The sequence below is a fragment of the Homarus americanus genome, unplaced genomic scaffold (genome assembly GCF_018991925.1).
Source record: "Homarus americanus isolate GMGI-L3 unplaced genomic scaffold, GMGI_Hamer_2.0 scaffold48354, whole genome shotgun sequence".
NCBI lineage: Eukaryota > Metazoa > Arthropoda > Malacostraca > Decapoda > Nephropidae > Homarus > Homarus americanus.
The window spans coordinates 6,593,009-6,608,012 of NW_024723833.1; the positions used below are offsets into that span (position 1 = coordinate 6,593,009).

At 39.6% G+C, this 15,004-nt stretch overlaps 1 protein-coding gene across 2 annotated transcripts in view; it reads right to left on the minus strand.

The window, feature by feature from the left end:
- The window catches only part of LOC121863817, a 104,253-nt gene that overhangs the window by 61,268 nt on the left and 27,981 nt on the right, over window positions 1-15,004 (minus strand). For both annotated transcript variants that reach the window (XM_042362678.1, XM_042362677.1), the window contains exon 2: window positions 9,533-10,283. In XM_042362678.1, coding sequence (XP_042218612.1) covers window positions 9,533-9,582 — 50 coding nt within the window. In that variant the 5' untranslated portion in view covers window positions 9,583-10,283. The remainder of the gene's footprint in view (window positions 1-9,532; window positions 10,284-15,004) is intronic.

The following is a 15,004-nucleotide window of genomic DNA, read 5'->3' on the forward strand; positions in this document are numbered from 1 at the left end:
GGTGTCATATAGTTTGTCATGAGACGTGACACATAAAAGAGTGAAGGGCGTGACACCTCCTGGCACAAGAGCTTCACCAATACACAAGTTTTTTTACCTCTTCAAGTACTTGTTGTTATCACCCATGTACGTCACACACACACACACACTTCCTTCAACGACTCAAAACCCGAAATATTTTGTAAATAAGACACTATATCCACAATGTAATACGATAAATAGAACACTGTGCATAATAATGACAAACAATATAATCTAGTACAGATAAATTCATTATAAACCTTACAGTAATTAGCCGGTAGCCACATTATATACTTCTTTCATTGTAAACAAACTCCGATCTACCATAAAAAAGTGTGAATATTTGTCCGGTTGTCGGTTAGGTTAGGTTTTTCTTGCACTAACACCAGAAGGAGTTGATAGCTTCAGACGAAACTTTGTGGAAACGTAAAAAATAATAAAAAAAGAAATAATCGAGACATTACTGCTAAATATAGACATAAAGAACGCCACCCAGGCCTTGATTAGACGTTTAATTAAGAATGAAACAGTGGATTTGTACCAACGGCGAGAAAGAAAAATGCTCATACACACACAAGCAAAAAGTAGTTCACCCTCAACCTCATCTCGTTTTCTCTCGGTAGTCCGTTTTCTATCATTTTATTCCCGCCCGGGTAATCCACACCAACGATCACCAATAATAATAATAATAATAATAATAATAATAATAATAATAATAATAATAGCAACAACGATGATGATGAGAATGATAATAATAACAGCAACAACAATAATAATAACAATAATTACAACAATAATTATAATATTAGCAACAACAATGATAATGATAATAATAATAATAATAACAACAACAATAATAATAACAATAATTACAACAATAACAATAATAATAACAACAATAATTACAAGAACAATAATAATAATATTGTCGTAAGTGAAACTCTTTATACTAAATATGAAAGCAAGATTGACATTACAAACACACACGTACATATGCACGCACGCACGCACACACACACACAGTTTCTCTTCCATTTTACCAATAACATACAAACAAATTCTAAAACCACAACAAACATATCAATTTTGTTTTTGTTTTCATACTACACATTTTTGCCATGATAAAACCTTAGCCAATTAAAATTCAATTTAAATTTATCGCAATTCTGACTTTTCCTACGAGTTTGGTGAGGTGAGGTTTGGTGAGGTGAGGTTTGGTGAGGTGAGGTTAGGTTAGGTTAGGGTGTCTAATCTTCATGTGACCCAAAACATGTTGACATCTCACAGAGGCGTTGGTCTGGGGAGAACATTCACGCGACCTGTACACCGTGGTCGTGAAAGGTGTGTTTAGATACGCACGTTGAACACCGTTACTGTGTGTGTGTGTGTGTGTGTGTGAGAGAGAGAGAGAGAGAGAGAGAGAGAGAGAGAGATATCAATCCACAAAGAAAAGATAACAATAATAATAATAAAAATACAAAAACACCTATGAACAAAACTCTATAATACATCCCTATCTCACAACGTCAATCACAATACACAAACACAAAGTAATTTAAACAAACACACACACACACACACACACACACAACAGTTACCTTTGACACTAAAATACACACACACACACACAAAAATGGGGTCAAGACATGTGAGAGGTGGGTGTAGCCAGCAGGGTGTAGCCAGGTGGGTGTAGCCAGCAGGGTGTAGCCAGGTGGGTGTAAGGAGATCTTGGGAAGCGACAGGCAATACACTGAGACTGCTGCTGGTCAAGTGGGTCCTAGTTATACAATACCTCACACTTAACCTAACCTAACCTAACCGACATTCAGCATTTTTCGAGTCAATTTGCATACAGTTACTAGAATTTATTATTACGTCTATGCTATTTCGGTCCACATAAGAAGGTCTATATAATTATCTCAAATATAAAAGGTCAAAGGATAATAATACTAATACAGTATAATAATAATAATAATAATAATAATAATAATAATAATAATAATTTCTTGTTTAGTTAGTATTCATTATTGCTCTTTGTTTTGTTTTATCTTATGATTCTGAATACAAGTTATCTTAAAATTATATAAAGTTTCCAATACAGTACTGTATATAACCCGTACGTACAGTAATATCTGTCTCTCTCTGTCTCCTTGAAAACTTACCCAACTCCTGATATCAATAAGTTTGTGACTTATGACAATACCTTTGATAATAATAATTACTTAACGTCGATTATTTTTTAAGTGTAAGTAATCAGGTTAATAATATGATGAAAACTTTAATAAAAATAATACTGTATGGTGGCGTACTTGTGTCTGTGAGTATTGTAAGGTAATACAATATAAATTTGACTATCCAAATTTTACAATATAAACTCTTTCTCATAATATCCTTTACGCTGGACATGATAATATATTTATTTTCTCCATTTGCTCGTATCAGTTTATAAATATTTATTCTCGTCGAAAAAAAAATCGATACTGAACTAGGTATAAATTCAGGATTTTATATATAACACTTACTAAATCTAACACACACACACACACACACACACACACACACACACACACACACACACACACACACACACACCTGTAACAATGTGGTGGAAAGTAAAAATCCAAGATCACTTCACTTCTCAAAAGGTTAATCCCTGCCTTCCGGGAACTGACTGGTGGAGACAATAACATGACTAACTGTTGGGGAAAGGAAGGTAGTTTTTCTTCACCCAACACCACGGTAACTCGACCCTATGGCACGTCGGGTGAGGATGTGACAGTCGCCATTATCAAACTATCACCAAAGGTCTTCCCGTTAATAAAGTAGATTGATTGGGTTTTGTTTTCAGCGTTTATCATCACATGGTTAGGTTTTGTCCTGTTGGTGTGTACAGTTACAAAGGCTGCAGTATACTTCACAGGATATTGAATTAGAAATAAGATGGTAAATGTTATTGGTTATTTCTTTGTAAATTGGCGTTTGTTTTGGTCTTAAACTTGATATTTAAAAAAGGTTCTATTTAATGTAAGGTTGTGTTTTATGTATGAGCAGTGTGTGTGTGTGTGTGTTTGTGTGTGTGTGTTTGTGTGTGTGTGTGTTTGTGTGTGTGTGTGTGTTTGTGTGTGTGTGTTTGTGTGTGTGTGTGTGTGTGTGTGTGTGAAAGTGTGTGTATCAGTACGTTACGATACATTAATAGTACTAACCTCCAAGAACCATCACTTACGATACTATATAACCGTACTGCAATAGATATAAATCACTCCACCAACTGTAATATTTAGATAATTTCCAAAATTATTAAACCACAAACGACTAACCAGTTAATTCGTAGGACAAAGATAAAGCACGAGATCTATATTCAAATACAGAAAAACATACAACTTAGATAAACTCACACCACCATATTAAAACCTATAAACAATACCAGACCAAATTATTATACCAGTTACACCTTGCGTCCAGGATTATTACCTTAATTATCCAACTACCTGTGTGTGTGTGTGTGTGGAATTGCATGACTATTCGCGCGAAAATTAACACACAAACCATTATTCTCACATCAACACATCAGGACAGTGTTTTTGTGTGTGTTTTTGTTGTTGTTTTTCAGTGTTTTTGTTATTCAGTGTTTTTGTTTTGTTGTAATTTAAACCTTCACGCGATCTCCATATAAATCCGTAAAGGAAGTGTTTAGAAATATTTTTCTGAAACAACCTGTACGACTAGACTACCCGCTGCAATAGTTCACCTTGAGTCACCAGGAAGGATCAATTACTGGAGTGGGTTGAGTGCTGTTCAGATCAGCTCAGTCTGGCCCACACAGGAAATAAACCTGGGAACACGATTCTCAAGATGCTCGTCAGTGAAGTAAATTTTTCCCTCCTAGCTGAAACTACCACACAGGAAGGGATGGAAGAGTTGGTTGATGGACAAAATGATTGGACAGAATGGTTGACGGACAAAATGGTTGGTGGACAAAATAGTTTATGGACAAAATGGCTATCGAATCATACCGAGATTATCTTATATGATGTAACTCACGTACTATTCATATTGAGAGAGAGAGAGAGAGAGGGGAGTGTGGTTCAGATAGGGTTTACCATAACTCCAAACAAACACACACACACACACACACAGGTAACAGGACCAGCTCTAATACCTCCTAATTAAAGGTAAATATATATAAATCAACACAAGGTAAGGGGGAAGCGAACGAGAAGGAAACATACCGAGAGGCCGAGTACTTGACGTCCAACTTCCTGCCGCCAGTGTGCAAAAGGTCGCCAGGGTGAGTGGGCGAGTGAGTGAGTGAGTGGGCGAGTGAGTGAGTGGGGTGGTGTGGATGAGTAGATTGATGAATGAGTGATTGAATGGGTGGGTTGTTGAGTGAGTGAGTGGGTTATAGAATGAGTGAGTGAGTGACGGAATTGTTGAGTCTGTCTGAGTGAATGACCTACCTTCGTTAGCCTCACCTGGTCAACACCTTCAGGGTCTAGTTGTTCTATGACGCCTAAATGTTGCCTGCCCTTCCCCCACCTTACACACACACACACACACACACACACACACACACACACTTTAATTCTTCCTCCCTCCCTCCCAGCGCCATTTAACCTCTCCCATCTCCAGGTACTAGCGTGAGGAACCCCGAGACGGTGGAGGAGGCGAGAGACAACCCTGTTAGTTACTTGCTGGGGGAGAGGGAGGGGGAGGGGGGGAGAGGAGGGGAGGGGGGGAGGGAGAGGAGGGAGGGGGAGGGGGGGAGAGGAGGGGGAGGGGGTGTGGAAGGAGAGAGGGGAGTGGCATGTGAGGCACGGGATAACGGATTCTCCCCCTCCTCCCTGTCATTAGGGGCTCACACTGCAGTTTTATTTGAGGATGTTCCTATTCACTCCTCCCTGATACCTACCTGGCTGACCTCTTCCACTTATTTTGAGAGAGAGAGAGAGAGAGAGAGAGAGAGAGAGAGAGAGAGAGAGAGAGAGAGAGAGAGTAGTTTCAACGCCTGAGTGATAGGTTAAAGAGAGCGTGTGGGAAAGAGTTTATCACCACCAAGACGAAGAACCTGCCTCGGAAAATCAGCTGACCCGATGTAAACAAACCATGAGCAACCAACTATATTGCCACCATCTACGAACAGTTTATTTCGCTTAACTAACCAACCAATTACCTAACTAACTAATTAACTGAGTCAAGTTCATGGCCTCGATTCTCCAAGTGCCGTACGTTACAATTTTCATCCGTCACTAAGAATGATTAATTGCGTCTCGTTACGATATTGGTCTTTGTGTCGTAGTTTAACCCCTTGAGTACAATGACATAAGCCCTTCAGAGTACGATGACTTAACCCCTTGAGTACGATGACATAAGCCCTTCAGAGTACGATGACTTAACCCCTTGAGTACGATGACATAAGCCCTTTAGAGTACGATGACTTAACCCCTTGAGTACGATGACATAAGCCCTTCAGAGTACGATGACTTAACCCCTTGAGTACGATGACATAAGCCCTTCAGAGTACGTTGAATTAACCCATAACATACAATATCATAATCCCCGGAGTACAATGGCATCGTACTCAAGGGGGGTTGTCATCGTACTCACGTATTGAAGGAAGTTATGGCTTCATCTAGAGTACTTCCCCATAAAAACTGACTACAAGTACTTCCCCACGTTGAAAGACAGTAATTTAGTGTATAGTGAAGCAGACAGACAGACGAACGGTAATAAGCAGCTTGATATGACAGACAGACAGACAGACAGACAGACAGACACACACACACCTGTACACCTTCACTCACTATTCTCATTCCTCCATCTCGCAGCATAACCAGCCAACAATACCTGTGGGTTTTTTCCCCTCCTGCATCGCCTACTGCAGGATACAGACCGTTTAAATTCAACACCAACAGGAGGAATTCTCGCCTGGATAAACGTTCAAAACCGACCTTGAATTAATGGGTTTTATTTCCGTGTTCCACAGCCAATAATGACTACGGAAACTAACTGTACAATAACAATGATGAATTACAACACCTTCCTACATCTATAATTTGTAGTAATTATTTCAATCTTATAATCATAATTTCACGTTGTAATTTGAGTCACGTATAATAATGCCTCGTATGGTATCCGTTGGTATGTCTGCCCCTTACACTCATACACACGGGGATACTATATAAATTTATTCATTCCCTTTTATTTAATCTTTCCAAAATGGCATGAAGGACACACTCTAATAGACCATTAACCTATACCGTGGTTACTGTCTGGCGGCTATAACAAGACACTTACCCACTCACTCGCCCTCCGCCTGCCCGCTGCCCGCCCGCCCGGCCCGCCGCCCGCCTGCCCGCTGCCCACCCACCCACCCACCCACCCACCCACCCAGCTGAACGAGTACTGGTTATTACAACATCCAGTCCAGATAGCAAGGAGGTGAATATCTTAAATTATTTTTTTTTCTAAGTCTGGGGCAACAACACACCCCAATATGGCATCTGAGGAACTAGGAATCAATAGGAATTTTAAGAGCATTAGGAATCAATAGGAATTTTAAAAGTATTAGGAATCAATATAATAAATGTTCTATATGTAGTCACTACCACCACCTTCATGACACTTTTTGTAAATAAATAAATAAATAAATAAATTCTCCCGCTCGACACTGACTACAGACGTGAGAACATTTTAGTACACAACACAACACAACACAACACTACACTACACTACACAACACAACACTACACAACACTAAACCTCCAAAAACAGTATCGTACGAACTCTCAACTCCAGAAATTACTCCCTGAACCCCTGAACTGACCCTATAAACCCCTGAACCCCTGAACTGACCCTATAAACCCCTGAACCCCTGAACTGACCCTATAAACCCCTGAACCCCTGAACTGACCCTATAAACCCCTGAACTCCACCCTATAAACCCTGAACCCCCGAACTGACCCCTATAAAACCCCTGAACTGACCCTATAAACCTCGAACCCTGAACTGACCCTATAAACCCCTGAACTCTCGAACTGATCTCTATAACCCCTGAACCCCTGAACTGACCCTATAAACCCCTGAACCCCTGAACTTGACCCTATAAGCCCCTGAACCCCTGAAATTACGCGTCACAGGAGATTATGGGAAAGCGGTTTTCACAAAGGATCAGACAATGGGAGATACAAGGAGGGGAGAGAGAGGGGGAGGTGGAGAGGGGGGGGCAGGTGAGAGGAGGTGAGAGGGGGAGGTGAGAGGGGGGAGTGGAGAGGGGGAGGTGAGAGGGGTAGGGGGTGAGGGGAGGAGGAGGGGGAAGTGAGAGGGGGGGGGAAGTGGAGAGGGGGAGGTGAGAGGGGAAGGTGAGAGGTGAAGGGAGTGGAGGAGGAGAGGTCAAGGGAGGGGTCAGGAGAGGAGAGAGTCTGTCTGTGTGTGTGTCACGACCTCCACCTGACCACTAGTGACGTGGACTCCTACCTCCCTCTCCTCCTCTTGTTGCCTTTATATATTTTTTTCTACCTTTCCTATTTTATACTTGTCTTCTCGTCTTTATTTTCTCTTTTTCTTTTTCATTTATTCTCTCTCTTCCTGCTATAATTCATCTCTCCCTTTCTCTATCTCTCTTTAAGTCTCTCTCTCTCTCTCCCTCTCTCTAAAAGTAAACACATCTCATCTTCAGTTGACCACAAGAGGATGGCGTCAACCTCCTACAGACGTGACCGCCAGGGGACCAGAAATAATCACGGGGTACCAACCAGCATCTTGCCATGACGAGCTGATTACAGGAGTTCCCACACTATTTCTCACACAGACATACATATTTACACACACACACACACACACACACACACACACACACACACACACACACAGACTATTACCTCATCCGTAGTCAACTATATCCGTGTTTTAGTGGAAGTCTCTCTCTCTCTCTCTCTCTCTCTCTCTCTCTGTAGCTTCGGTCACTAGGCGTAAAAAAATATACCTAACTGTGCTCTAACTGGCAAAGAGAGAGAGAGAGAGAGAGAGAGAGAGAGAGAGAGACTTAAAGAGAGATAGAGAGAGAGAGAGAGAGTAACTGTGTCATGGCTAGCGCGTGAAACATTGTAGGTAAGATGGATCACCTGAAGAATCTCCACCCCACTTAGGTTAGGTTAGGGTCGTTAATCTTTAGGTGAAATAAGCTGGGGTGGTGATTCTTCATGTGATCCGGTCAGAGTATTGGTCATGCAGCAATATTCTCGGTAATGCCTCGTACACCACTGCATAGCGTTGGGCCATAGTAAGAGTGACGATACACGCAGGTGATTGTCATGCAACACACACACACACACACGGCAACACACTGTAGTACTCACGGCAACACTATACCATGCAAGGGATGATGATGATGATGACGACAGTGTTATGGTAAGATTGATCTGTTTGTGGTTAGGTTAGGTTTTATAGTGACCGTGAGAGCAAGGGTGGGAACGTTGGTGAGTTAATATACAGCGGTGACCTCTAGCGGCAGCCAACCATATACAACACGTCCACTAACCTTAATCATAGGGAAATACACAGCGTCTGAAAAAAAAATAATATACACACACTACCTAACCAGATTTGTATGGTGAACGCATGTATGTCTGTAGTACACCAGCAACATTGTCCCCACACACCTGACACTCGTACGTCAACTGAGAACAACATTGCCACTAGACTATAAGCATTTACATGATACTAAGGAAAATATACCACGTAGTGTGTATATATTTTACTGAGACACCTTGTACCTATTTTCATCACGTGTATAGTGGTGTGTAGCTCCGTCGGTAACGCTTCCCAAGGTATATAATTTGTGAGACGCGAGTTCTATCCCGCGGTCAGATGGGATTGAAAGGGTCGATTTACTCTCTCGTCATCTGCGTGCCGTGCCAAGGTTACTGCTGACTAAGTATACAATCTTCACACGCCTGGAAACTGTCATGGAACCTGTCACAGTGTCATGTCAAAGCCCAAGATAAACTTAACCTAACCCGACCAAACCTAACCTAACATAACCCGACCAAACCTAACCTAATATAACCCGACCAAACCAAACCTAACATAACCCGACCAAACCAAACCTAACATAACCCGACCAAACCTAACCTAACCTTCTGCCCTGGGAAGTACCGCCCTACAAGAAGCGATGTGGATTACGTACACATGACACAAACACACTGGGTCGGGTCCGTTCCGTGGATAACAAAGAACCTCTGAGATAACTTGAGCATCGTGAACACACCTCCTTGTTTACACTCTGACGTCACCCTCACGTCAGCTGTCTCAAAACTCAACCATAACCACTCTAGATGACGCCAATTTAGTCCTACTTAACTTTCAAACAACTTACAAACCTGGATAACATTTTTAATTACTACGAAAACTTATTCAAGATTAAATGATAAAGTACTCATAGATGACTACTATAAGTACACAGTGAAGACGTCAATCACATACTAATATAAATAACAAAATAAATCACACTTACCATGAGAACTTGAGGCACTTGGCCAGGAATCTGAGGAGTCGTTCCATCATGACAGATAAACAGACACACGAACGGACGGATAGAGAGGAAGACAGACAGACACTCTCTACCTGTCACGTCTCACAGTGAAGATAATAAACCAGTACTACCTCTCTGTAACACATCTTCAGTACATCATTAAACTAAGCACTTTTTTCATGATATAAACCGAGAATTTTCACATTTTCACTTAAAATTTCCAACTAAAAAATAAAAATAAAAAATAAAACCATTTCAGTCACTCGTAAAATTCAATGTTTTTTCATCTCATTTCCATCATTATTCAGTATCAATAACTCGTATAATGAAACACCCAAGTCAAGTTTTTCATTATTTTACTAATTCCACTTTTCACGGTTTATTTTCCTACATTCATCGTTATTCAGTAGGAGCAACGTGAACACTCAGACACTCGACGAAGTATGATTCCAGTATTACAGGCAGGAGGTCAAGTATGAACACCCAGTATGATCATCTCTTGAAGCACTCGGCTAAGTATGATTCAAGTATGACAGGCAGGAGGTCAAGTATGAATCAGTATATTGGTTTCCATTACACAAATCCTCACACCGCGTAGCTAATGAACTTTCCACTGGAATTATTTGGCACTGGAATTTGTTTATAAACACACACAAACACACAGACAGTAGGCCTACATATATCAACGTCTCACCTAGGCCTAATTTTGTAGCCTTATTATAAACGTTAAATTCTGTAAAAAAAAATATACCATCAAGGTTTAACAAAACATTACTTATAAATTTAACAGGAGTTTACACCGACGATTTCTCAACGTGATTTACGAAAAAAATAATAATCTTGGTGTATACAAAAAAATATGAATTTACAGGTTTTTTTTTTTACACAACATTTCAATAGTAATTTACTGACACACATTTACACATCACATCTTAATCACAATTTACAAACCTACTAATTTACACAATATCACTTTTACCCAAATTAACGAATACACAAATTTACACATAGATTACAATACAAAATTTCATACTGTGAATATATGTGTATACAGTACAAAATAATATAAAATGTATATAATTGTATGTATAAATGTGTATGGAGGACAGAGAGAGAGAGAGAGAGAGAGAGAGAGAGAGAGTCGACGAGTTGAAACGTTAATGTGACGAGTCTTGACCTCGGTGACGCAAGGAGGAGGAGGAGAAGGGAGGAGGAGGAGGAGGAGGGGAGAAGAGGAGAGAGGGAGGAGGGATAGAAAGGGAAAGGAGGAGAGAGGGAGAAGGGATAGAAAGGGAAAGAAGGAGAGGAGGTGGAGTAGAAAGGGGATAGGGAGAGGAAAATGAACAAGGAGAAAGGGGAAAGAAAAAAGAACAAAAGGAAGAACGAAAGGAAAATATGGAGGAAAAAGAGGAAGAAAATGAAGGAAGGAAGGAGGAAAAGAGAAGAAAGAAAGAAAAGAAAGAAAGAAGAAAGAAAGAAGGAAGGAAGGAGGAAGGAAGGTAACGGGACCCCCAAACAGGTTATATGTCCAGTCATGGTGAGCGTCATTAAGATGTACAGTAGTCTGGTCCTTATAAGCACACCTGTACACACCTGAACACACCTACCTTACCTTAATTTCAACCCACACCTCAAGGCACGAGAAAGGATCATCCTGACTCACTCAACCTACCACGCTCATAGACGTATATAGATTCTCAGAGATTCTTACGTTAACTTTATCCACGAATAATTAATGAAAGATTCTCAGATATTCTTACATCAAATTTATCCACGAATAATTAAAGGTCCTAAAAGATTCTTACAGCAAATCTCCGGTAAAAAAAAAAGGGGATTCTCAAATATTCTTAAAGATACGTTTTAATTACGAAGGAAGATTCATTTAAAGATTCTTATGGTAAGTTACGACACAATAGTGGATTCTCAAAAGAAATCCTAAGGTCAATTTTGTCCCCTTAAATGAAGATACGAGGACTTATCTAACTGGCTCACTTGAGTAACTATAAAACGGTGATAAATATTCATACAGGCCATTCGATTACTGATATGACGAACAAAATGGCGTCAAAGTTACACTGAGACTGAAGTAACACAGAACACAACACACACACACACCCTCAACACACACACACACACACTCAACACAACCCACACACCCTAACCTCCTCCCACACACCCTAAAACCCCCTCCCACCCACCCTAACCTCCTCCCACACACCCTAAAACCCCCTTCCACACACCCTAACCTCCTCCTACACATCCTAACCCCCCCCCCCCAAACAATAACCAAAGATATGTCACCCGTCCAAACTAACTGCCACCCGCAGACTACACACTGGCATCAAAAAACAGTCTATTTATATGACTGGACTAACTGACCTTGATAAATGAGGTAACTGTAGGTAGATAAGTGTTGTGTTTTGTTGTTGTTTACTTTATATTAGTTACTAGTTTTTACCTAATGTTTACTTCGGTCTAATAGTTCAGGTGTGATATAGGTTGAGGTGTAACTACAGGTATAAGTACAGGTGTAGAGATACAAGTACAGGTACCCCACACAGGTATAGAAACAGGCAGGACAATGAGAGAGAGAGAGAGAGAGAGAGAGAGAGAGAGAGAGAGAGAGAGAGAGAGAGAGAGAGAGAGAATCTAAATAAAAAAAATATCAAACAAAAATCAAAAAGGAATAATTACACAAAACAAAAAATTATCCATTGAGAGATAACAGGTACTTCGGGACAGAGATAACCCGGTAAAATAACACGGTAATTTTTTTTTTATAATCTGACGGTAATCTCCTCAATAACTGTACTGAATGAAACTTATGGCTTCCTACCTCCTGTTGACATTCGTATTTTAACTTATATTAACCCAGATAAACAGTTTAGTAGTCATTATAACTCAAAAAAGTATAGAGAAAATATAAAAATAAAATAAAATATTGACTCGTATATTATAATTTAGTACTGTAGATATAACTCCTATAATCACCTATTTTATGTAATAGCCACAGGTACACAATTATAGCACTATCATCAGTCTACCTCTAATTACCATAATTAGTGAGATTATCGCGTGACTTGAATAGTCTTATCATCATCCTCGACTGACGGACTTCCTCTAGTCAATAGCCCAGGAGCTCAGACGACAAAAAAAAAACGAAAATTATCATACGTCGAATTTTTCCTGGTAAATAAACACATACGACGTACTGAACAAACCCAAAACAATATAAAACAAACCTTAAACCAGACAAATAAAAACACACAAACACACACACACACAAACTAAAAACTAAAAACGTTACTAATAGAACCGGTTTAAGAGATCAAATAAAAATAAAAATCACTAAAAAATTAAAAATATTCAACCTCTGTCTGGATCCCCCCCCTCCCCGGACAGGTTTTTTTTTTTTCCCAGGTAGTTTCAGCGGCCATTACTGAGGGCACAAATGAGGACTATCTGATAACTCAAGGACTGAGTGGTGAAGGAGGGGAGTGAGGAGGGAGGAGGAGGGTGAGGGGGAGGAGGAGGGTGGTGAGAAGGGTGAGGAGGAGGAGGAGGAGGGGGAGGGGGAGAAGGAGGGTAAGGGGGAGGAGGAGGAGGGTGAGGGGGAGAAGGGTGAGGAAGAGAAGGAGGGTGAGGGTGAGGAGTTGCCTAATAGGTATTTATTATTTTAACCTCCCGCCTCCACCTTGTATCCTGTCTGGTTAGGTTAGGTTAGGTTAGGTTAGGTTAGGTTAGGTTAGGTGACTATTCTGATTGGCTAATGTGAGTTACTGATTTACCCAAGTGGACTATAATAATCATTGGACGATATTCTGATTGCTTGGGTCTGAGTTACTGGTTTAGTTAGATTAGGTTAGAAATGTGATGATGATATGGTGTAGAGTGGTCGGGATGTAGTAGTGATGATGATATGGTGTAGTGTTCGGGATGTAGTGGTGATGATGATATGGTGTAGAGTGGTCGGGATGTAGTAGTGATGATGATATGGTATAGTGTTCGGGATGTAGTGGTGGTAGTGTGATGATATGGTGTAGAGTGGTCGGGATGTAGTGGTGGTTGTGGTGATAGTGTGATGATGTAGTGGTGGTTGTGGTGATGTAGTGGTGATAGTGTGGCGATGTAGTGGTGGTTGTGGTGATAGTGTGATGATGGTGACGATAATGATAAACTCCCTCGATCGTTCTGCTCCCCTGGGTAATAAAAATGTATGACTCTCACTCAAGGACACACTGACAATATTCAAACTGCGTCATTTTTTTACATATACACAGTAATGTCGTGGTTAGGTTAGGTTTTAAGGTTAAGTTTTAAGGTTAAGTTTTAAGGTTAAGTTTTAAGGTTAGGTTTTAAGGTTAGGTTTTTAAGGTTAGGTTTTAAGGTTAGGTTTTAAGGTTAGGTTTTTAAGGTTCGGTTTTAAGGTTCGGTTTTAAGGTTAGGTTTTTAAGGTTAGGTTTTTAAGGTTAGGTTTTAAGGTTAGGATTTTAAGGTTAGGTTTTTAAGGTTAGATTCGGTTAAGGTTAGTTTTTAAGGTTAGGGTTTTAAGGTTAGGTTTTTAAGGTTAGGTTTTAAGGTTAGGTTTTAAGGTTAAGTTTTAAGGTTCGTTTTAAGGTTAGATTAGGTTAAGGTTGAATTAGGTTAGGTTAGTAATCCAAATTTCTCTGTTTTTTATTTATATTCGACAAGATCAATAAGCAGTTGAGTTCAAAGGTTAATAATTATTTAAATTAATTTTATCTCCTCTCAAAACAAAATCAATCAATCAATTCACGTAAAAAGACTATATTTGTATGAAGTATTAATCAAATAAATAAATAAATAAACAAATACACAAACACAATACATAAATAATTAATTAAATAAACAAATAAAGAACAAATAAATAAGTTAACCATAAATAAACAATACATAAAGAAATAAATAAGCAATAAACAAACAAACAATAAATAAACAAACAAATAAATAAATAAACAAAAATAATCACTATACATACTGAGAAAATGAAGGTCAATAATAAAACAAAACAAAAAAAAAAAAAAAAGAACATAATTGGCGTTTTAAATATTCCAAAGCACATTAAGTAATTTTCCGGGAGTTGGGCGAGACGGGTGCAGGTGTGATAACAACTATGTCCTTGTTCCTATTTTCCTGGTTGTTGAGGACAGTCGATACCAGTATATAATACCTGTTTGATCATTACTCGTTTCATTCTAGATTACTAACGAAAAGAAAGGTAGATAGACATAGATAAAGATAGATAGATAGATAGAGATGATAATGTGTTAATGTCAAATAATAATGAAATGACAAGACAAACATTAATATTATACACGTCGTCAGTAGTTTCCCTGTGTGTGTGTGTGTGTGTGTGTGTGTGTGTGTGTGTGTGACCTAGAAGCTGGTCATCTTCACAGGGAGAAAGTGACGACTCAAGTTGACCCCACTCAC